Source organism: Nelusetta ayraudi, unplaced genomic scaffold, assembly GCF_046127955.1.
Source record: "Nelusetta ayraudi isolate G7.1 ecotype Tasmania unplaced genomic scaffold, CSIRO-AGI_Nayr_v1 ptg000007l, whole genome shotgun sequence".
Classification (NCBI taxonomy): domain Eukaryota; kingdom Metazoa; phylum Chordata; class Actinopteri; order Tetraodontiformes; family Monacanthidae; genus Nelusetta; species Nelusetta ayraudi.
In genome coordinates, this window is record NW_027466057.1 from 1757918 (window position 1) to 1782434 (window position 24517).

General features: G+C 47.1%; 1 protein-coding gene across 2 annotated transcripts; it reads right to left on the reverse strand.

Annotated features, from left to right (window-relative positions):
* Window position 1: 1 nt before the first annotated feature.
* Window positions 2-22939, reverse strand: uggt1 (UDP-glucose glycoprotein glucosyltransferase 1). Of its 2 annotated transcripts, XM_076017744.1 has the most exons (41): window positions 22812-22939; window positions 21667-21805; window positions 21314-21393; window positions 20848-20978; window positions 20642-20754; window positions 20371-20545; window positions 19462-19558; window positions 19290-19368; window positions 19092-19192; window positions 16658-16757; window positions 16508-16568; window positions 14463-14554; window positions 13660-13810; window positions 13379-13498; window positions 13196-13281; window positions 12662-12797; window positions 12442-12573; window positions 12164-12328; window positions 11099-11219; window positions 10336-10434; window positions 10179-10202; window positions 9750-9844; window positions 8560-8766; window positions 8350-8481; window positions 8038-8168; window positions 7836-7931; window positions 7607-7709; window positions 7437-7516; window positions 6062-6251; window positions 5677-5835; window positions 5085-5170; window positions 4898-4982; window positions 4461-4549; window positions 4248-4352; window positions 4007-4091; window positions 3079-3261; window positions 2571-2731; window positions 2365-2479; window positions 2140-2256; window positions 971-1142; window positions 2-881 (listed from the first exon to the last, which is right to left on the reverse strand). In XM_076017744.1, exons 2-41 carry the CDS (start codon window positions 21789-21791, stop codon window positions 862-864), a joined length of 4599 nt encoding a protein of 1532 aa, XP_075873859.1. In that variant the 5' UTR covers window positions 21792-21805; window positions 22812-22939; the 3' UTR covers window positions 2-861. The 2 variants fall into 2 exon arrangements, with proteins under 2 accessions (XP_075873859.1, XP_075873860.1); XM_076017745.1 differs by lacking the exon at window positions 10179-10202 and having other exon boundaries at window positions 22812-22938.
* Window positions 22940-24517: the final 1578 nt, after the last annotated feature.

Here is a 24517-nt window from a genome sequence, read left to right on the forward strand (position 1 = left end):
ATGGATATGGATCAATTCTTTATTTGGGATGTTTTTTTTAGTTACACAAAAAACCGGCCAGAACAGGATGGACGAGGCTGATAAAAAAAAAAACACCTGACAAACCACTCGGAACTTTTTCACATTTTCACCAGAAGAGAAGAGTCGCAGTGCGGCGGCTTGCGTTCCACTTGTTCCAAATTCAGAATGACCGTTGTGCAAACCATCCGCTCTCATGTTAAAACACTTTTTCAGAGTTAACGATTCCAGTTGGGCGTTAATTAGTGGAATTTTGGAGAAAAACAAAACAAGACGATGGATCCACCACGTCAAAAAAAACCAAGGTAGCCGAGGTTAAAGTGCAGCCTGGTTTGTAATCTTACTGCCTGATCCTGGAAACAAAAAACTCCAACAAAAGAACAATGTCATGAAATATGATCTGATTCAATTCTGCAACATGTGTCCACAACGCGTCCAGACATTCACAAAAACCTCATTAAAAGAACCCAATAACCCACATGTAATGACCAGCAGCGAGATTTCCCAGAATTCCCCTCCCTTTGTGCTTCAACCACAGCCCGAACCCTCATGTGCACCACAGGGGTCAATTAAAAATAAAAAATAAAACTCAAAAACAAAAGATGGAAAAACTCACACACACACACTCGCGCGTGTGTGTGTGTGTACAGTGAAACCGTCACATTGACGGGACGACGGGACAGTTCCAGCCTTTCAGCTGCCGTCGGCGGTCGCTCGGTGGGCGGTCCCTCGGTGGGCGGTCCCTCAGGGCATTGGGGGGTGGAGGGGAGGGGCGAGGGGCGGAGCTTCCCTGCCACTCTTTAAACAGAGTGCGGAGCGCCGTCCCCTCGGCGCCGACCCTCCTCACAGCTCCGTTTTGGCGCCTGGCCAGGAGGAAGAGGAAGAAGATGAGGAGAGATTCATTTGACGTCGTCTCGACCTGAGGAACACCTTCGTCTGAGCGCTGCCGTACCGTTCTCATGAGCCTCGGCTGTGGCGGCGGCGGCGGCGGCGCTGGCATTGTCTGCGCCCTCCTCCTGCACCTGAGTCTGAAAGCGTTTGATTTCCTGGTCGTAGTCGCTCCACTCGGCCACGATCCTCACCGCCGCCTGGAGCTTGGGCTCCTTGGTCATGGGGTTGTTGCACTGAGATTGGGGCGACGAGGAAGAGAGAGCGCGAAGGAGAGAGAGAGAGGGGTGGGGGGAAAGCAGTGAAATCAGTAAAAACTGAACAGAAGCTGGATCAAAACCATTGATGTATTGTAAGAACTGGATACCGCACTGGCAATATGGCGGTGAGCCGATTTGTCCTAGTGGCCACTCGAGGTACTGCAGCAAAAAAAATTCCCAGGGCCCAAAGAGCATTTTTCCCATAGACCGCAATACAAAAATAAATGCCTTTAAAACAGCTGGCAGGACGACTGTAACCTCAAACGCGATTTATAGCAAATCTTTCTATTGTAGACTTTTCAGTTATGGTCTTATAGTCGTTAAAAAAAAAAGATAAAGGCCAGAAAATCACAAGAAAAGAGTTTATTCCCAGCATGACGTCACAACATCGTACGTGCTGCTGTGTCTCAGCTCGTTCTGATTGGCTGCAACCTGACGTGTCTGTAAGTGACCTTCTCAAGAATCGTTCTGATTGGCCAAACAGATCCCGTGAGTTACAGAGGCACGATGGGAAGTGACACTACTGCGCATGCTCTCTGGGCCCATTAATGCAGAAGTCAAAAACCTTTTTGGTGTATGCGCTGTGTGAGCAGCTACACTGAAACGAATGGGCCGCCATCTGGGAGTCTGTGGAACTGATCAAAACAGGAAGTGACTGCTGCCAAGCAGCCCCTTCAGACCACAAGAGGAAGACGTCAGCGTGTGCAGACGAGAATCCGTGGCTAGAAGTTGCAGCTGTCTTTGATGATTTTGCATGTTTGGGATTTAAAAGTACCCGAGTTATTATATAAATGTAAATTTCCAGGAAAGAGGCTGGTCTGGGATGAAAATTAAAAGGGATTTGATGTCACTGACCATTCAGGAGTTTCAACAACCCACCACTAGGGGGCACTAGAACACTTGCTCATCTCCCCGTGTTTGCATTAGCAGCAAATTAACACACACACACACACACACACTGAGTGTTGGTTACCAGGTCTATCGTCTTGGCGTTTTTCTTGGAGTGGTCGTCACACCAGGTCTCGCACCACAGCCACTCCTGAGGCAGAGACTTGATGGGCACCTGGTGGATCATGTTGTTGGGCAGATCCTGCGGTGGGAGGGACAAAATAAAAAAAAAGCACACAAATAAACAGCCAATGAGAGCCTCTCCCGGTGGAGTCCATGACTCGGACCTAGCCGGAGTGTGACTACGGACCTGGTCCAGGTTGGAGAGGCTGTTGGGGTCCTGGCTGAGGCCCTGGTACTGGCCCCTGATCCGGTCCCCTGCTGCGATCTTCCTGAACTTCTTCAGGTCCACCACGTACAGCGCACTGTGGGGGCGCCAGAGGGACACTGCTGCAGTACAGACTGTGTGCATTCACAGGTGTGTGTGTGTGTGCGTGCGTGCGTGCGTGTGTGTACCTGATGTGGTACTTGCGGCCAGCCAGGTGACTGGCCCAGTAGCCCGACTTCCAGAAGCGGTAGCCGTCCATCTCCCTGCGGCTCTCGCAGAACGGAGTGTAGCCGTACGGCGCCCCCTCCAGGTCGAAGTCACGCAGCTCCTTCAGGTCTGTTCGCACAATCTGAGAAGAAGACAAACAGGGACAATTGAGAGCGCACAAACTCACACAACTCAGGAGATGCCTGTTGAATGCACCATGGATGGTTGAATGCATCACAGCACGTTCCTGAAAATCTCGTTAGTCGGAGCCACAACTGCATGTGTCAATATTTTTTCCATCTCACATCGGGTCCATGCATTTTAGAAACTCTGGCTCAGAAACAGTGCACAAGGTGCACACGGCACACGGCACACGGCACACGGCACACACACACACACACACACACACACACACACACACACACACACACACACACACACACACACACACACACACACACACACACACACACACACACACACACACACCTGGTCAGCGTCGACAAACAGGATCTTGTCCACGGCGAGGGGGAAGAGCACGTCCAGGAAGAGGATCTTGTAGCCCCAGATGATCCTCTGCTTCTCCGTCTGCTGGTGCAGCCAGCGGGGCCACTTGTACTGGACCAGCTCGTACTGGAAGCCGTACTGCTTGGCCATGTGGGGGATGAACTCCTGCGCGAGCGGAGAAGGCGTCAAATTCATTCGAGGAGTCCCTGATGAGCTCCATGATAGAAGTTTTACACAATGCTGCAGCACATCCGGGGGGGCATTAGGACCTCTGACCTGATGATCGCTCACTTAACGTTTCATGGGAATTTAAAACAAAACAATGCACAAATAAAAACACCTCAGAGTGTAAAAACGTTAAGCAACAACCTTCAGTAGCGCTACTACTACTTTTTTCCGCCACCAGAGGGCAGTAGAGGATCACAATCGCCACAGTGCTGGTCGTGTTTCTGTTGAGGAATTTCAGTCTGGCTCTTTAGGGCTGTCAATAAAACTCCTATGGCATGTCTACGACCTCACATTAATACAACTCTGTCAGTTTGTTTTAACACAGCTTCTCCGTCATGTGACCCGGACCGTTCCATCAATAGGTTTTTATTGCATGTTGAAAACAATCATTTCCCAATAAAAGACATAAAACGCTCCCCGAAGAGAAACGTTTGTATCTCCAGGCAGGAAGCCAGGAAGGAGATTCCAAAGTTGACTGAGTGCCAGTTTAAGTTTCAAACAAGCTAAAAATTACTCATCCATTTTGTTCCATCTCTGACTTTCACTGCTAGTTCATAAAGGAGCTGCAGACGCTCTCAGCTGTGCTGCAAGCTTCACCTGGCTTTATTTTCTCAGAGCCCCTGTGTGGATGGATGCCACCTCACCGATGGAAAAACTGCGGCTTTGTTTTAAGTACGCGTACCTTGAAAGTTGGTGACAGGTAGTTCTTGAGGAACCAGAACTTGACTGGAGTTTTTGTGTTCTTCAGCACCGACAGCATCATAATCCTGGGAGGGGAATAAACAGATCAGCGGCGACGGGGAAACGGAGGAGGCGGGGGAAAAAAATCAATAAAGCGGCTGCTGCGAGAACACAGTGGGATGTCGCCTTTCCGGGATCTTTTTTTCCCCCTCCCTTTGTCTGCCGCCGTCCCCGAGGCTCACCTGAGGAATCTCTCGTACAGATGGCCCGAAGCCAGCGAGAAGATGTTGAGCACGTCGTCCTTCGCCTGCTTCTGCTCCTCCACCACCGCTCCGCCGGTGAATCCCCTGAATCACACGGCGAGGAGGGTTTTTCTTGTTTGTTTATTGGTATTTTAAGGAGAGTTTAAGCGAGCGTCTCGCTGGGATGGTGTTAAAAAACGCGGACCAACCGACCTGGTCAGAGACTTCCAGAAGCCCGAGTCGTTCTCTTCACTTCCGTCGCTCAGCAGCTCCTCGTTTTGCTTGTCCGTTTTTTTCTGGACCTGAAACAGAACAGAAAAAAAAATGTAATATAATTTTTTTAATAGCTTGGTTTCCCTTGAACTAACAACCATCTAAAAATAACACGCTAAAATTATTTAAAAAAAGAAGAAGAAGAAGAAGCAAAAATCAAAGCAAAGACCCGGCAACTTGAAAATTGCATTCGGATTCAACACACACACACACACTTGAGTTTTTCCCAAATGCGTATTTTTTTGTATTTTGTTTTGATGATTTATTTCATTAATAAGTAAATGTTGACAACAACTCGCCAGTATTTGGTGTGATGCCGTCGATAACAAAAACAAACCGCCAACCACCGCTCTGCTCCTCTTAACGAGGCGACTCACCTTGACTTTAATGATCCTGCTCTTGAAGTTGTTCAAAACAACGATGATGTCGTCCGAGTCTGCGGGGGAGTCGGTGCCGTCGTGGCTGCGGCGGGGGGGGGATAGAGACGGGTGAGGACGCGTGAGAAACGTTGGAGACGAGGCTTGGAGCTCCGCGGAGCAGCAGGCGGGCGGAGGACGAGCTCACCTGTAGATCTTGTAGATCTCGTCCGAGCGTCCCTTCCTCATCTTCAGGCTCCAGGCACCGGGGTTGGCCTTCAGCTGGAAGTAACCCTGCGGACCCGGACAAGACAGCGTCGGCACTAGATGGCGCTGGTTCGTGTGCGAGTGCGAATGGTTTGCGTTTGTCTTGGTTTGTCTCCATGTGGTAGGGCTGGTAAATTAATATTCACATTTTGGATATTCCTCGAATGTGAGAAATCTTTTTACATTTGACTGTAAAAAGTAATATTTGAATTTTGCATGAAATATATTTTTAACAATCAGAACAGAACGCAGAAAATAAATCAGCGTTTGACGACCGCTGGTCGTTTTTCTTGACATTTGGTGGTGTGCGCCCTCTAGTGGATGTAATGGTGTACTGTTTTTACAATAACAAGTTATTGAATGTTACCAGCCCTACTATGTGACCCTGTGATGAACTGAACTGGCGACTTGTCCAGGGTGTCACCCTGCCTTCGCCCTATGACAGCTGGGAGAGGCTCAAGCAGACCGCTGCAACCCTGAGTTCAGGAAGCAGCGGGTATTAAAAGTGGATGAATGGATGGATGGAAACTCACCAGGTTGGCCATGACGATGGTGTCCACGAGGACGGGCTCGGAGGCGGTGCCCAGTGTGAACTGGAGCCCGCGGGGGGGCTGACCGGAGCTCACGTCGAAACAGTGTCCTTCCAGCAGGAGGTGCTCCAGCTCGTACTCGGCCGCTACGATGTTCTCCACCTGCGAGGGGTAAATCACTTCTTTTTTTTTATTCCATGTGCAGGTGAGCAGCGGAAATGCTCTTCAAAAACTAAAAATGTTGTCTTTGTTTGTCTCTATGTGGCTCTTCAATGAACTGAACTGGCAACTTGTCCAGAGTGTCACCCTGCCTTCACCCTACGACAAGGTGGATGGATGGATGGAGGATCGATCCTGAACACAGCTGCTGCTGCTGCTGCTGCCGTACCTCCTGCATGTAGATGTTATCCAGGTCGTAGCGGGTGCGCACCGACTCCACCATCCAGCTCTCGGGGGTGTTGAGGTTGAGGGTGAAGAGGGGAGACTGCGGCATGTCCAGGAACGTGGCCATGGGGCCGGGAGAGAAGCTGCCGTCGGCCTGGAACGACACCTCCGGCTCCAGCACGTGACGGTAGAAACTGGAGGTGAAGGAAAAAGACACGGGATGAGGGACGGAAAGATTACCGGTCCGATGATAAACGGCGGTAGAAAGTCCGACGGTTAGTATGACCGTTTCAAATCTTAATCATCATTCATACCGTGTTTGATTACCACGGTTTGAAAGCGGCGGAAAAGCTTCCAATTTGATGAGCCATCTCCGTGAACGCAGTGGAAATGTCTAGTTTGTCTGTTAAACTTTCCTAAAGTTTGTCAATGAAGTCAACCGAAGTTTTAAGTGTTACCTTAACGTTACTCCTGTAAAAAAATACAACATATTTTTGGTGCAGTTGGCAAGTTGGTGTCTGAAGGTTTCTGCACGAGGTACACACAGCTGCAAAACAGCATCTTTTTCAGCAACATTTATTTATTGCCAAGGCTGCTTCAGAGTTGTGCTTGTTCTTTTATTTGAGTTTTCAAAATAAAACGTGGTTAAAGGATTTCAGTGTGTGTATAAGTAGTTTTGTTCTTATAACACGTTGAGAACATTTCAACAACACTGCGATAATAATGATAATCGTGAAAATTTTGGTCCCAAAAACCACTGGTCACACACACACAGGTTTGAAAAAAGAAACAAAGAAAAAAGAGAAATGAGTGAGACGCTCTGTGGTTCCCTGAATCCCTTGTTTACATCAGTGTTTACTACCACGTACTACCACCAACATTCGCAGCCTTTGTTGGTGCGCTGCAGCAGATCGCAGTGTGCAAGATTCGCCCAACAGTGTGAAACTGTTGGCAGGCGCGTTTACAAAATGCACACGCGCGCACAAAGACACACGCGCACGCAAAACAAACAATACAGGAATCCTTTGTGGAAGAACAGATATTTGGCTCTGCAACACATCTACAAAAAAATCTACTCTTTAGTAATTATTGATCCTTGTATTGTCTCTTAGTCAACAGATGGGTCACGAGATTCAATTCCCACATTTGGAACCAACAGCAGGAGCGGACAACGTGTGAGAAACCCGAAAAGTGTTGCCCTGCAAGATGTGCAATACACTGTTAACCACAAATGAACGAATAAATTCCCTAGAAGACTGAGAAACATATGGCAAAAATACTGCAGACATGTATGAAATAGGGCATAAAAAAAATGCACCCAGTGATGAGACTGGGTGTCGTGAAAGAATTATGCAAGCGCAGCTCGTTAGCGCCCTCACCTCTTCAGAGGCATCTCCGACAGTTTCGACTGGCAGTTCATGAAGACGCGCAAGTTGACGTTGACCAGCTTCTTGAGGACCTGCCAGAGGTGAAACAGCAGGCGGTCAAGGACAATAGGAACACAACTGTATGGACCAAGTCCAGGATGGCACAGGGCCCTGCGACCCACCAGCAGGAGGGGAGCCAGTTTCTGAGCGTCTCTGGTTACGGGGTCGACCACGGCGATGACGTCGAAGTACGTGTCTCCCTCCTTTGGACGGATCTTTACAGCACTGACAAGAGCAAAAGAAATCAAGAAGAGGCTTGACTTTTCATCCAGGACCTCAATGACTGTTTAATTCATTGCGTGAAGCAGCTTGAATTGTGTTTTTCCTTCTTAATGTATCTGTACACTGTACCTGTAGCGCTCCTCTGCGAAGTTCAGCTCCAGCCTGGCGTTTGCTTTGGGCAGGGAGGACAGCAGGGCGTCCACCTTCATCACCAGGTCGCTGGCCCTGAGACAAATCCATCCATTTTTTTTCTCTGTTTTGTTTTCCTTTTCTTTCTCATAGACAACCACTGAAAGCGTTTCTCCAAACTTCCCAGAGCGTCGAGACTCACCTGTCCTCCTCGATCCCCATCGTGTTGATTTTGCTTTTTATTAGATCGGCCGATGTTTTGAAGATGATGCTCTCCAGCAGCAGGAAGTCGTCCTGGTTGAAAACCTCGTCCTGCTCCAGCGGGCCAATTATCTGGAAATAAATAAATAAATAAATAAATGAATAAACAAATAAATAAATAAATAAATAAATAAATGACTGAATAAACCACTGTCTTGTGTGCAGCAGAAGCCTTTGGTTGATAGGCAGATGTATTGTTTTTTTGTTTTTTTAAAAGGCTATATTTGTCTGGCATGGCGCGGCCGTGACTCACTCTTCCGTTGCTGATAACCGCTGTCTGTCCTTTCTTCAGTTTGAGCACATCCCGGCAGTAGGCGGCGTGGGAGAGCAGGAAGTCAAACTTCTGATCTTCGTATGCCTCCTTGAACAGTGCAACGTCCATGCCCTGCGGGGGAGGCAAACTGAGTGAGTGAGTGTTTTTAAAGACGTAACAGGCGATCCTGACGCGTCCTCCTCGTCCTACCCCGACAGCAAACTCTGCGATGTCTGTTCCGCTCTCCAGGGCCGCTGCCGTCTCCTCCTTGGTCAGCTTGGTGATGAAGTTCTTGGCGTTGTTGGCGGACTGCGTCTGCATGGCGGCCCAGATGGCCCGGGCCACCCGGGTGGTCTGGGTGGACAGAGGGGCTGACGGATTGTTGATCATCCCCAGCCGGACGTTGTTGCTGGTTTTCTGCAGCAGAGGAAGCCAAGTGTGAGTTCTGCAGACTTGACCACACCGGACCACTTTGGTTTGACTTTGCAGTTTCACATCATTAATGTGAAACAGCATTAATGTGCCCTACAGTAAAACAGCCTTGAGGACAGGAGACATCCAGAGCGCAGCAACAACAGTGTGGGCTAGTTATTACTGGAGGAAATGCGTGAAAGTAACTAGTAAATAGAATTTAATCATATTGACCTTGTTTATGGCTATGCCGAGGGTCCAAAGAGCCAAAAGGAAGCCTAGTTTTACATAAGCCAATCGGAAGCCTTGTTTTATATGAGCCAATAGGAAACCTCATTTTATACGAGCCATTAGGAAGTTTAGATTTGAACGAGCCAATAGAAAGCCACGTTTTACACACGCCAAAAGGAAGCCTCGATTTGAAAGAACACATAGGAAACCTTGTTTTACGCAAGCCAATAGGAAGTCTCGTTTTACACAAGCCAATTGGAAGCCTTGTTTTACATGAGCCAATAGGAAGCCTAATTTTATATGAGCCAATAGGAAGCCTTGAGTTTTGAGGTTGGGTTTAGAGTTGGGTTAAGGGTTGTTGTTAGGTTTAGGGTTGGAACCGGTAACTCCAGATAACCAGGCAGTTTCAAAGACAAACAGGTCCTTCCAGTTATTGCTAATTAATACGTCCTGTTCACTTCATTCACATTGAGTCTGCAACGCTACAAACGACTTCCTGCCCATCTCCCACTAGCAGCTCCACGCAGCCGTTATGCCAATAAATATCTCCTGGCTTGGTATTTGCATGTGCAAACATGATGCCCCAGAGAGCTGGCGTGTTTGTTTCCCACGGCATCAATTAATTCCTTTTAATCTCGATTAGCCGTCTGGTGGTTTTGCGTGTATGTGCTTCGACACGGCAGACCAACACAAAACAAACAGGCCACTTAAGAAAAAAAAAAAGAAAAGAAAAGAAAAAGAGGGGGGGGGGGTCCTACCATGTGTCTGACGGCATCGTAAAGCAGCTGACGTCCTGACGGCTTGTCGAAGTCTCCGACCACCCAGAAGGTCACGGGACGGATGAAGCCGTCGTCTGGTGAAGCAGAAACAGGAAGCCGTCACCGAGGAGACGGGGTGAGCAAAAAGACTGAGGAGCACAGGTGGTGATGAAGAAAATGTAGGTCTTTAGCTTCATTGCTCCAAAACATGGACCCTTGAACATCTCCGTGGAAAAAAAGTGAGATTGAAAGACAAAATAAATTGAGATGCAGACGCAGATGGAAGTGTGCCGGTGGAGTAAAAGTAAAAACAACACACACGCCAATCACAACAATGCCAGCGATGTGGTTTGCTGAAAAGAGCAACTGAGTAGGAGGAGGAGGAGGAGGAGGAGAAGAGGGAGTAATGAAGAGGAGAAGGCTGATTACCATGCCTGTTGGTGCTGGTCATCCCTGAAGAGGGGGACAGGTTTTGTAATCACATTAATAGAGGAGGAGGGAGAGAACAGAAGGAAAGTGGATGGGCAAGCTGTTCACACCACATCAGGGGAGGCAACACAAACGACAACTGGAAAGACTTCCTGACCTTTCTTGGTCATGTAGTTCATGCTGTTGGCCACCGCCGTGCTCTTCTCCTTGGTGTCCAGAGTGGAGAAGCGAGCGTAGTCGTCCACAAAGTGGTTGTCTGTAAGAAAAACAAACAAACAATACAACATTAATAATGTAGGTGGGGCAGCGTATTTCGTTTGACGGGGACGAGCTGAACGCTCAAACGCTGATGGAGTCGCTTGTCGATGAAGACATTTGAGAACACATTTTATCGATGAGTGAAAAACAGAAGCGGACCCTTGTTCTTGTCGGTTTACGCCAGATGGGGTGTTTGTCTGTGAAGCTAAAGGAACAATGCCAACACAGAGAGCTCAGTCACGAGTCAGGGGAGAAAAGAAAGAAGAGAGATGTGACAACATTTCGGCTCTGTCGGTGAACCTTCCTTACAATGGAAATGGAACAGCTTGTTTGCTGATGGCTTTCAAAATAAAGAAATAAATCCTTGAAATTAGCATATTTATAATGAGGAGAAGTTGTTGTGAACATGACAAAAGCCATTAAAGCCGACTGACTAATACGCCATCGCCGGCTGCTGTAAGTGGATAAACAAACAAACAAATTGCCGTGAAATGTCTCATAGTGGAGATTTTAATTTTTAACAAGCGCACGTGGAGTCAAACCCTTCCCTGCCCCCCCCCCCCCCGAGCACATCTACACTAATCTGGCAAAATGAATGAGGATTATTAAAAGACAAAGCTGGCTGGAATGTCATCTCTGAGTCACCACAGTCATTTACTCACTGCTGCCAGACAGATCCAGGTAGCTCCTGCTGGCGGCCAGCACCCGCGGGTTGATGCGAGGGACCACGTTGGGCTGATTCATGATGAAGTCCACCACGTCGTGATCCGTGGCCAGTTCACCCTGCAGGACGGAACACACACACACACACACACACACACACACACACACACACACACACACACACACACACACACACACACACACACACACACACACACACACACACACACACACACACACACACACAGGGTAATTAGTGTCTTGTTTTATTAATCATGGACGTGATTTAACAGTTAAGCTTTTTTTTTTTTGTTGCTCCTCTTCCCCCTGTCAAAGATTAAACACTGAAACCAAGGAGTGATGAGTGGGAGCATTGTCGCCGCAAAGCCCTGGTACACAAACCAAACTCAACGCGGTCTTGACTGATCTAACGAGACAAAAGGCTTGTGAAAGAACCAACATTTGGCTTGTCCCGAGAGCTGGAACAACATGAAAATTGGAAAACTGAGCAGATGGCGAGCAAGCACGTGCACACGCACGCACACACGCACAGACGCACGCGTAAAAAAAATCCTTCATTCATTACTGCGCATGGAAACTTTGCTTTTGTTGTAGCAGCAGTTTCACAAAACACCTCTCCGACAAAAAATTGGGCAGAAAAAAATGAGAAAAAGATAAACTGCAGCACTACTGACGCAGTTTTGAGTTTAAATACCAACAGATTCTGTTACACTATGCATGTCTAAATCACAAGGTGATATACACAAAGTGATTTTGCTGTTAATTAGATCAGATAAATACAGGTTGCATTTTCCTTAAATGGTATAAACTGAAAGTAATTCTGTGTGTTTGTTCTATTTTAACCAACTTTTATTTATATAATGTTTTTTTTTTTGACTTGCATTCTCTCAACTTGTTTGAAATGTATGTTGTTTGTTTATTTATTCATCTGGTTTCATTTATTTGGGTTCAACTTTGGAACTTGAAATGTTTTGAACAGTTGTACAAATACAGATAAAACCCTTTATTTCTCCCTTAGATGCTCAAATGTTGCCTCGACTGACCAGGTAGACAGCCCTCTGGTAGAAGGTGGTGGTCTCCAGGATCTTCTGCATGGTGACCGTCTCCAGCTCGTCCGGGTCCAGCTGCTCGCGTTGATACGGGATCCCGTTGTACATGACGACGGGCAGAGGGCCCATCCCCGTCTGCTTGTAGTACGCACTCGCTTCCTGGGGGAGGGCGAGGAAAAGAGAGGATGATGGATGGATGGATGGATGGATGGATGGACAGATGACGACGACGCATCCTGTGAAGCCACTTCCTTCAGCTCAACCCCGCTTACCTTCCTGTTGGTGTCGTAGCTGGAGTCGACACCGAGGATGCTGCTGACCTCCACGTAGGGGAAGCTCTTCTCCAGCACCTTCACCACGTTCAAAACGCTCAGAGTTCCGCCGAGAGGGATCTGGTTGAACATCTTATGAAGAAACAAAGAGACACAGAATGCCAGGGTATAAATCCTCAAAGTCTTTTGGAAGTTTTTTTCCCCACTATGGCGGACTTACCGAGATGACGGCTTCGAAAGCGCTCTGGCTGTCCGACTCGTCGCGGATGTAGTTGTAGGCTCGGACCAGAGCCACGCCTGCGTCCTGCATCCCGTCCACGTCGTCTTCGTCCGACACCACGAACACCAGACCGATCCTGAACGTGAGACGCCCACCAGAGACAGACAAGAGCGACCCGGTTGAAATGCAGCGCGCGTGCAGCGAGCTCCGTCGGAATGCAAAGCGGCCGACCGTCCCGAGACGCTGCCTTCGGGGAAGCGTCGGAGGTCTCCCGAAGCTGCCTGACAAAACTCCTAAATTAGACGAGCTTTCAACGACACAATCCCACTGAAAATCCCTGCAGTGTTGTAGATTCTTATCCTCTGGTTACCTTCAGTAAACTTTGTTTTCACTTGTGTTGCACAACAGAAATTATTGGTGATAAACTGGGAGAAAATGTAGCAGAGGCTCACAGAAAACAGAGGGCCAAACATTCTTTTGTCAAATAAATAAGAAGTGGTAGCAAATCCCATGCAGGGAGACTCTGACACAAACCTGAGTGGGATGTTGTTGGCGTAAAACATCTCTGCAACGCTGAGGAGCTCTGCTGTGTACTCCTGCGTCGGGTCCATAATGATCACCTGGAAAACACGCACGCAGGTGTTGGGTGTTTCTCAAAAAAGGCGCCAAGCTCGCTCAGTCCACGCGGGTTTGCCAAGTCCGGGACTTTGAACGCACCAGATTGTGGAAGTTCTTGCGAATCTGCCTGATGACTCCGGGGAAGGTGGGCCGCAGCAGCTCCTGCACGTTGTACGGCCACGAGCTGTACTTGCGGTCCGTCTCCAGGTTGTTGATCCACTGGATGCGAAAAGACAGAAATGAGGTTAAGCACTCGACCTTCCAACAGAAATCGGGAGCGACGGGTGTGAATTTCAGACGGGAACTGAAGAGGATTTTGGTATTTCTGATCCTGGCTGGAGGCTCTACAGCTCCTGGATCGCTCCACAGCGATGTCTTACGCTGATGGCGGGGTTGCGGATGTCGACGGCGTAGTCGGTGTCGGAAGGATGGACGTTGAGCTTCAGGATGTTGTGGATGTGGTGGGTCTCGATTTGCAGCGAGCGCAGGCCCTCCATCACTCTGGCCTCGCTGCGCAGCAACTCAAACAAACTGTGTGGGACAAACGGCAGCGTTCAGATCTTCAAAGTCGTCGAATGTGGAGCAAGTATGAGAAAATACGATGGAAAATGTTTCACTTTTCTTTTGAAATGTGCATCTTGTAAATAAGGGGGGAAAAACAACCTTGCAATCATGCATTAATTAAGAAAATTAAAATATAGATTCATCCATCTGACACAAAACCCAAGTTTAGTAATTGAGTTAAAATGTAAAAAATAAAATGTGAAAGGATTGCTGCACTAATTAATGGTTCAATCAATATGTAAGATGATCAAGTCATCACTAACCACTAACTTATCCGTCCACTAGTGGCCGCTAACTTGTTGCTGGTCCACTAAGACGTAACATTTTATTTGAACACTGTGATGCAGTTCACATGTCTTGTGCATTAAACTTGCTTCCCTGTCAATGTTTTAAAATCAAGGCTCATATATCAAATGTCAGTATTTGATTCCAGCACAGAGCATCTCCAGCCTCCGAGTCAACTCAAAGCAAGGGAGGAACTCAAAGTTGTTTCCCCAGTTGTGCAAGGGCTGATGAGATGCAAATCAGTGCGAGATGGGAAACGACCGGAGGAAACACGCGGCTGATCAATCCGCATCGCGCCATATTAATTATTCATCCGCCGGGGCGACTTGTGCACCTGAAGATGTCTTGCGTGTCCAGGTCTATGTGCATCCCGTTGAGGAACAGGGCCGAGTCCCCGGGCTGCAGGCCCAGGGTCGCCTTGAAAAGCTGCAGCGGGAGAGAGACAGAGAGAGAGAGAGAGAGAGAGAGAGAGAGAGAGAATGAGAGACAGGGAGAGAGAGAGAATGAGAGACAGAGAGAGAGAGAGAGAGAGAGAATGAGAATGAGAGAGAGACAGAGAGAGAGAATGAGAGAGAGAGAGAGAGAGACAGAGAGAGAGAAAGAGAGAGAGAAAGAGAGAGAGAAGAACGTCAGCGTGACTCAACATCTTGCTCACATCAAAACTGAAAAAAAAAAAAAAAAAAAAAAAAAAAACACCCTCCCGACTCCAGCTGAGCACATCGTCGTGCGCGCCTGGCGGCAAACGCCAAGGCTGGCCGTCGCGTGAGTCACTTATTTCGCACAACTGGCGGCGAGCAGTCACAACAAAGCAGCGACGCGCCGCCTCGCCGCCTCCAAACTGGCGGCGATGGCTCAGTTTAAAATCTGTCTGTTTAGAGCAATCGCGGCCCAAAACGCAGATCCAATTATTAGAGGAAGGATGTGTGCAGCTGCTGTGTGTGTGTGAGATAGACAAAGTCATTGGGCACAGTCAAATCTCATTACAGGAAGACAAAAACGTCAGCTTAATCATACTCCAGACACTGCAATTACAAGTCGACATGATTAACACAAATATTGTTCATCCCCCTTAAACAGTGCGAGTGCGTGTGTGTGAGAGACAGTGAGAGAGTGAAAGAGAGGAGGATGCCTGCCTGCCTGCCTGCCAGACAAGCACACGTGTCCAAACTACTTCAATCAATGAACATTTTTTCGCTGCAGGACTGCGTCAGCACGAATGAATCACAGATCCAGTAATTAGGGTGTTTGCCTGCACCCGACACACACACAAAACACACAATCAATGAAACACACACACACACTCCAAATTCCTGTTGGCACACTGAGCTGATGCGAGCACAGCTTGACGGGGTGGTGGGAATGATGCAGGGGGAGGGCAGTGAGAAGATATTTGAGGATGAAAAACAAAAGGGTGGGGGTGACGACGACGACGACGACGACGACGACGACGACGACGACGACGACGACGACGACGACGACGACGACGACGACGACGACGATTACATGTTCCATTTACGGAGCAGCGCAAACAAACACGCGGTGACGGAAGCGAGCGCGCCGAGTGCCGCACGCTGTTTGCAATTTATCACATAATGAGAAAGGTGAGAGGAGCGAAAACAAAAACAGAGCCAGGCGGCTTTTTAATTTAAGATATTTCCCTTCAGACCGCTGGCAGGCTGAAAGGTCGCACTTGTGTACGACAAAGCCGTTCCCTTCGCTTTTTTTTTTTATTATTATTATTTTCCTCTTATTGGATTATATTGTTGGGAGCTGAATCAGGGCCAGTGGACGGAAAGAAAGAGAAAATAAATAAGGATGATGAGTAGAAAGCCAGTCGGGTCAGTCGGTCTCAACTACTCACAGGAGGTTGAGGTCGGGAAAATATATGAGTGAGCGATGATGTGACCAGGGGATTATTGACATTTAGCTTACGCAAGATCAATTATCTACCGCAATGGCGACGTGGCTGCATTTCTAGTTCACTTTGCCACAAATGTTGAACCTCGCCAGCTAGTGAGCACGCAGCACCTCCTAGCGGGCTGGACGGTCAGATGATTTTATCGTTCCAAAAACCAAAACTCTGCGATCACGGTGACGACTGTTGAAGCTCATCCAGGCTCTTTATGAAGAAAAATGTTTTTATTTAAATGGTATCAAAACTTGCTACAACTGAGTGTCTAATACATCCAACTGGTACGTGCTTAAAGAGGAAGTTTGCCGTTTTCCTAGGAGTGCAGGATACCAGGACTTCAACAAAAAAATGGAAGGACTTTAACCTCTGCTGTACTGTACCAATTTGCCTGACCGTTCCAAATAAAGATACAATTGAAAAAAAAAAAAAAGTTTTTAAAATGTGAAATGAAGTGATGGAGGTGCTACCTTCTGGTTCTCACTCATCTCTCTGCGGATCTCGGGATTGACCACCGTTTTGGTGATGGACCTGAGAGGAAGAGAAGTGAAGGGGAGAAGCGTCATAGAGGAATTTCTAGTGTTCGCGTTTTCGGTTTGTGCGTGCGTGTGTGCGTTTACATGGCCTCAGTGGGGAAGTTCTGGCTGAGGTCCCTCATGACGTAGAGGGCGTCCACGGAGGAGGCGGCGAGGATGCGAGCGGCCGTCTGGTAGCTCAGATCTGTCAGTGGGTTGGCACCGAGATGAGGAGGAGGAGGTGATTGGACAAGAGGGGGGAAGCCAAGACAGAAGGGGCGGGGCCAGAGGAAAGCAGAGAACTTTTCTGAGTAAATTGAAAGTGTGTATGAACATCACTCTGTTGTTGTCTTTTGTTGGTATTTGGAGGGTGTGAACTGAATGACCAGAAAACCTGACAGAATTATAATGATAATAATTAGTAATTGCAAAAAAAAAACACATTTAATGTCCTTGAATACATGATGTAGCCATACTCGGTAATATGGTGTAACTTTACACTAGTTAGTTAGTTAGTTAGTTGGTTATATTTGGTTATATTTACATAAGTGTAAATATAACCAACAAATTAAAGATTTCAATCAAGGAAAGGAACCATTTCTTCATTACATGACTTGCTGTGTTGTCCTGAGTTTGAAGATGACTAAAAATATTCCTGGTGAATCAATTTTGTGGCCAATGACTACGTTAACATTGCTACCAATCCCCTGGACGTCACTGACGAAATCCATTTCAGTTTGAGTAACAAGAGTGCAACCGTGCGACCGTGGAATCGTGTCGCCAGCGTGCTTCAAAAGGTCGGCGGCTAAGCTAATCAAGATATTAACTGACAAAACATTCAACAGTCTACAGGCTCCTATTTACGCCCGAGGCGTGAAACGAAATTATCTCACAGCTGCGGAATGATTTACAGCGAGGATTATGTGGGAGAGAGAGAGAGAAAAAAAGAAGATGAGAGTCCATGAAGACGTTTTATTCCAGGCGTAAAAGAAGAGCAGTCCGCAGGGCTTTCCGCTCGCAAAGGAGAGGAAAGTGCATTAAGGATTACTTCAGTGCGGCGAGCATCACTGTAATGATGTTGTAGCCCGCGTGATTATTAGCCCCCGGGGGTGGCCTTTCCCTTTGTAAACAGGCTGAGCTAATGAGCCCCGGCGGGGTGGGAAGATAAAGACAGACGCCCACATGACAGTCTGACAATCTACAAGCGCCTCCCAAATCCTTTTGACTCGCCACAATCAAAGCGCACGCCCCCCCAACCCCCCGCTTTCATCCCGGCCACCCGCAACAGGAGTGAGACGCTCCGAGTGGAGGACTCACCCGCCGAACAGGCATCACCAGAGTCGGAAAAAAATAAGCCAAAAAAAGACAATCGAGGATGTGCGAGCACGTTGGAGAAACCGTGATGCACAAGCAGGTGATGTGTCGCTAATCGATGCCGCCACGGCGAGACGTTATGGCTCGCATGCATCAGGAGAACGCAGCATCGACCGCGGGCATTGATTGCGGGAGAGGACGGATAAATTCCCCGTCGCGCGTTTGATTCAGCGGCGGGATGATCTCAGCATTAAAGCCAAAAAAAGCCGCCGTTAACTCTGGTTTTCTTTGTCGCGAGATCAATGGGGTGGTGGAAAAAAGATGGGATGAAGTGAACTAATGAAGCAACGGCGGTGGCGACGGCGCCGCCTCGCTGGGGTGAGTTCACTTTGGAGGATCGCCGGGTTTGAAAAGCATTTAAAGGGAAAAAGGGAAAAACAGTGAGGAAAAAAAACCAACAACTTTTGTATCGTTGATGAAGTGAAACCGAAAACCTAAAATATTTAACACTCCGCTTCATATTTTATGAAAGGACAACCGGGCTGCACTGTTTGATTAACGTGGAGAGAGCCTCGCCTTGGCCCGCAGTGTCACGCTGGAGGTCAATATTTACAGTTTGGTGGAAGAATAAAGTGGAACTGAGCTTCTGGTTATTGAAAAGAAAAAAGAAACCATGACATAAATTATAAGAGCATCACTTGAAATTGTGATTTTAAAGACTGCAATCGTGAGATACAGTTTGACTTATGAATTGATTTTTTTTTGTATAAATGCAGCACTACACACAGCTTTATTGACATTAATATATATCAGTTCCGGTCTTCCTCAGTTTGCTGAGGTGGGTCCCCATCACAGGAACAAACTTCAGTGGCTTTAAACAAACTTCTTCTGGTTGATTTAGTTTCAGGGGTTTAGAGGGAAGGAAACTGTCCAACAAGATCTCAGAAACTTTTAAAGAAGAGAGAACTGATTCATCTCATCTTGGAGGGCTCTGGTGCACTGCTATAATCTATAATAACATATCCATAATCGTTCGCACACAGAACTGCACTTCTGGCGAGATCATAAATTAGAATCTCGATCACTTTTTTTTGAGGAATCACAACAAGCATTGTGGCCTTGGATACATTTCAGAAGGCCAGGTATCAATATATGGAGATATCTGACCTGGACACTAGCTGTGCAGAGCAGAGAGGTTTGGAGAGGAGATGAGTGAGAGACCCACCTTGCATTTGCCAGACTTTCAGAGGTGCCATTTTATTGGTGCTCTCAATGAGATGCTTCCTCAGTTCCTTCAACTGCTCCTTCAGCTCAGGGTACATGGTCCTGAGATAAGAACATCAGACAGTGAAATGTGTCAGAGTCACTTATTCTCAGCATAGTCGACCTGACTGGTGCGAGTGTGGTGGTGCCCGGCCCTCACTTCAGTTTGCCAAAAAGGAATCCTTGCACCTCGTCCACAGGGTCATTCTCCCCGATCACCGTAGCATTTACATCTGCCCCTGAAACCACAATTGATCGGCTCATTATCATCAGGGTTCCTTGGGGATTGGGCCATTGTGTGTGCACCGGTGTGTGTGTGTGTGTGTTGGCACCTTGGACTTGTGTGTCATCCTTCGCCTTGTACTCCTGGCTCTTGATAGCCAGCTCCACTCCGTAGCCGGACAAAAACACTTTCTCTGGCTTTGGATTCTACAGGGGAAAGACCGATATTTTTAAATATTTAGGTTTTGCGCAATTCAAGGGGTAATGGAAACGCAGCTGTTGGAGTTGCAATACTTTTTTATTATTATTATTATTATTATTATTATTATTATTATTGCAATATTGCAGGTGCGGTGATGGAGGACTAACAATCTCAATCTAAACCAGCATAAAAAAAAAATGTTTTTGACTTCTGTGCACACATCCCCTCCTCTTCAATGACAAAAAAAAAATCAAGCACCGATTATAAAGGCGCTTTATCTTTACACAAAACCGACAGCGTTTAATTGTCAACAGCTGCTGCTTGTTAAGTGGCGAAGACGGTCACGGTTTAATGTTACATCTCCTCTCCTGCCCGTGACCTTGTGCCACTCTGACAGATGTTCTGCATTATTGAACATAATCACAGAGTTGGGAAAAAAAAACCCACATCATTCTGTGTTTGAATGTGAAGGCAAAATCAATCAGACTTCATCTTGACATGATAAAACGGAAGATAATTTTTCTTCTCGGTGTAAGATAAAGAGACCAATTACTTAAAGATCAGTTTGACTAAGAGCCGCGCTCTTCAGTTCTGCTTCATGCTGAAAAAAAAGTGTTTTGACAAGTCCGATTTAACAGCTTGTGGGAGCTGTTAAATCTGACTCGACAAAGAGGAGAGGATCCAGTCCAGCTTGGGCCTAATAAAACAACAACCTTGGCCACAAGGAGAAAGAACATAAAGATTTCCGCTTATGGAAAGGTCATCGTTTTTGGTTGTGAGGTGTTATGTGATCTTGGTTTCCTCAAGCTTAACTTACAGCCTGGTAGTGACGGAGCACGTAAGTCGCCGACCCTTCGTGGACTTTGGATACAACGACTTGGTGAAGCCTCTGGAAGTCTGGCGTGCCGAACTCTGCGTACAGGATGACGATGGGAGCGTCGAGGTTGGATCCAGAGTATCTGTGGTCCCCGCTGAAGAGATACGACTTTGGCCTGCGAGAGAAACGTTGAGATGAGAGGTGAGACGCGGTGGCACGTCACTGGTGTGGCGTCCTCTGGATCTGAGTTGCGTGGCGTCCCCGGAGTCACCTCTTGGGAGCCGTTTCCAGCAGCGCCGCCAGAGCCTCGGCGTCGCACGTCTTCGCTCCGTGCACGCTGAAGAATGCAGAGCAGCCAGGCGGAGGAGACTCGTTGGATGCGATCTGAGATCCAAGGACACGAGAGTCAATCACGGAAATATGAAACACAAAAAAACACAGCATATCTCACACAACACTAAGTCAGGCCTGTGGTACCTGTTGGAAGGAGTGCACAGTGGCAGAGTAGGCTCGAAGGGAGAGGGCGAACTTCAGCATGTTCACCTGGACGGAGCTGAGCAAGGCGCCGGCTCGCTTCACAATCAGCTCATAGTAGGCCTGATCTGTGTCTGCACCGGGACAAGGAGCAGAGGCAGGGTTAGCGTCTCGCCTCTCTTCCATTTGACTCACCTGTTTATTTATTTGCCTTTTAGGATTTCAACACTGTCACTGCATGTTTTACGGTCAGGTTTGAAATGCGCCAGGGGCCCTGGTGAACAGGGCGGCTCTGCAGTGTGCAGCTCTATTTCAACCTGCTTTTGCTGGCTTCAGACTTTGGCAAAAAAACACTGACGCTGCGAATGCTGCTAAATAGCTCGCGTTCGCATCATAAATTCAGCTGCGGGCCGCGCAAACATAAAAAGTGAAAGTAGGGGTGCATTATAACTGAGGCACTTCACATTACCATCATGCTCTCCTTCAATGTTCTGATTGGCCTCCACAAAGTCCCAGAACTTTTCTTGGCTCTCTTCTGCCAGGAACTCACTGGGGGAGAAAGGGAGGGTGAGACTCTCAAATTGAAAAGCTCTGTCCAGACTGCCAACCAAAATCCGCATCCAGACTGAAACCGGATGGCTCTTTTGTAGTTTGAACAGTCACAAATCACATGAAATCCGATTTTTGCAAAACGAATTGAAACCACCTTCGGGAGGTAGTTTCAAATGACATTTGGACAGATGCGTCTCAGTCTGCGCAGCTCCATACACAGCCATCGGTTTTGACTGTCCGTGACGTCACTATGGTGGAGCAGTGACATACCTGGCCTCGAGCAGCAGGGGTGTGTTTGCCCACTTTGTGGTGAGGGTGGTGGTGATGGCCTTGGAGTCTGCAGTGGCAGACGCTACGGAGAGCAGCAACGGCAGCACTAAGCAGAGAAGCCTCATTCTGAAGGTTGCACCTGAGAGAAGAGTACACAAAGCCGTGGAGTGAGTGAGAAGTGGGAGTAAACACGAAGAAAATAAAACTTTATTTATATCTAATCTTTTCATCAACTTGCACACATTGACTTTATAAAACATGCACCAGTGTTGTAGTGTGACATCTATCTTCACATGCTGTGAGCAGAATTGTTCATTAATTTGATTTGCATACATACATATATTTATCTGGTTGAGGTATAACAGAATGTCCGTGAACTGTTTCTATCAGACCCTCTACATGTCTCTCGTTCTATAAAAACACCAGCTCACTGTCGCCCACAGCCACTCCAATGATTGTGTAGGCTCACTGCCCGCCTTTTTTGTGTCGCACTTAACTTAAAACTTGGCTGTCACAGGATGCAGTCGGGAAGGACGGGATACTGGGGGTAAATATGGACCCTTGACAAATGTTTGCCCCTATTCAAGTTGACTAAATTCATTGCTAGGCAGCAGCGTTGAGGCGCTGGTCACAAATCGCAATTATATTTAAGAGAAAAACTAATATTTTTTTTAGGAGGAAAGAGACGGCAGTGTGGAAAGTGTTGCTTTCGGTTCTCACGTAGTAAACAAAAACCTCAGTGCACTGTCCAATGGGAGACTTCAGCGTGTCTCCTCCATCCAATGAGCGCACTGTTCTGACATGCGGAACGGTTCATTCATTTCATTTTCAATGTACGTATTTTACAAGCTGGTAACTGCGAGAACTTTATTCTTCGATGGTTTTAACCATGTGTGTCGAACTGGCAAACTCACTCCTGCGCCTAGTTTGTGACCACAAGCTAGCAGAAGCTAACAGTAAACTGACGTTAGCCAAAACTGCGATGGTAAAGGACTACTCTTCATCTAACCACAATAAACACGTGCAAGACTGAATCTTTTTTCGTCCCGAGAAAAGTTAGAGTCTGTCCCACTTGCTTAAAAGCATAGGTGACGGGTCTCAAATTTATCAAATTTCTTCCAAAAGGACAAATGACATCAGCTTACCGGAGCCGGCTTCGTAGCTGCCTCTCCTCCAGTTCCGCTCAGAGTGGGCAGGGCCTGTCAGGGAAATAAGGTGGCCACAGCGGTGCCTGTGCAGAATTTCTCAACTCGTGACTTGAACACAAATAAAGCCCATTTCACCAGAGGGCCCGATAATCAAAACTGAAATGTGAAGAAACTGCACGTACCTGTGCAATTTATTTTACCATGTGGCCCTTGATCCCTAAGTGGATAATTTAATATCAAATAAATTGGTTTTCATTCTTTTTACGAAATTGAATTATAACATACTTGAGGGGGGAAAACATTACATCTATTACTCTAGCAAGGTTGTCATAATCATATACATTGGATTAAGTTTTAACCTCAGTATAAAAAAAATGGAAAAACAAGATTAGAGTTTAAACACTGTACCTTTTACTGCACAATTCATAAATTGTGAGTTCGTTGCTTGATAATGTATGGTTACTGGTATATGTGAAATGGAAATTTAGAGCTTCACTTCAGTGGAAGAAAAATCAATATTTATGAACTGGTATGAATCTGCAGTCACAAATCAGGGCATGTGACACTTTCATGCAGGCGGTTAGCTGACATATCGGAAAACTGAAACAGGAATTGATATGAATATAAAATATTAGCTGTGTTAAATAGATATCATGGCAGGGAAATCTAAATAACTGAGCATTTTGAGTTCAGAGATCTGTACATCTATAAAACTGGATCATGAAACTTTGTTTTCAGTAAGAATAGGATGAGAACCTTTAGGGAAATAAATAGGAATAAACCAAAGCATCCCCTTTGGTTCCTTCATGGTAATGAGAAAGAGGAGCGGCAATCACTCTCTTTTTGAGGAAGGCACCTGGGAGTTGTGGGGTCCATTTTGTCAACCTTTGCCTTGAGTTTGTGTGATGGCCTGTGTCATTTCGATAGAGATCCCCTCTGGGACCTGCAGGTTGTGAAAGTTGCCAAGGCTGTGGTATTGAATTACAAAAAAGGGTGAGAGAGAAAAAAAGAATATGAAAGGCACAGAGAGGCTGTCCCAGGGTGTGGAGACATGGGGGACATTTATTCGCTCTGCAGCCTAAATTAATTTGGACACCTGATTCTCCAAAGGGAGAAGTTCCAGGGTTTGATTTAACATCATCAAAAAAAGGCAGCAACATTAATTATCCAGCTGGATTTGACCTTGACTTTGAAGTGTATACACACACACACACACACACACACACACACACACACACACACGCACACACACACACGCACACACACACAACACCTCACGCACATGTGAATCGTGCACTGCACACACACACGAATGCAGGGCGCTCCATCCCTGTGAGCGCTGGACAAAAGCGTCCACGCGAGTCCTTGGACGTCGAGCTTAAAGCCGTCGCCTCGCCTCACAGTTACGCACGCTGCCCACAAGGCCTGTTCATCTGTCAGAAAGGTGACATCTTCAAATGAATTATGGGAGATGGTTGTCATCTTCTCTGGGGTCACACACACGCACACGCACACAAACACACACACTGGCCAGCCCTGACTGGTGGCGCTGAGCTCACCCTGCTCACGCTATGGCGCGTCAGCCATTTTCGGAGGTTGAAAGCCTCGACGGGGGACCGGAATGACCTCAATTAAACCCCCATTAATATTAATACATTTTGTCGTTTCACGTGAGTTGCTGCTAATTAAATGTGTCCCTGACT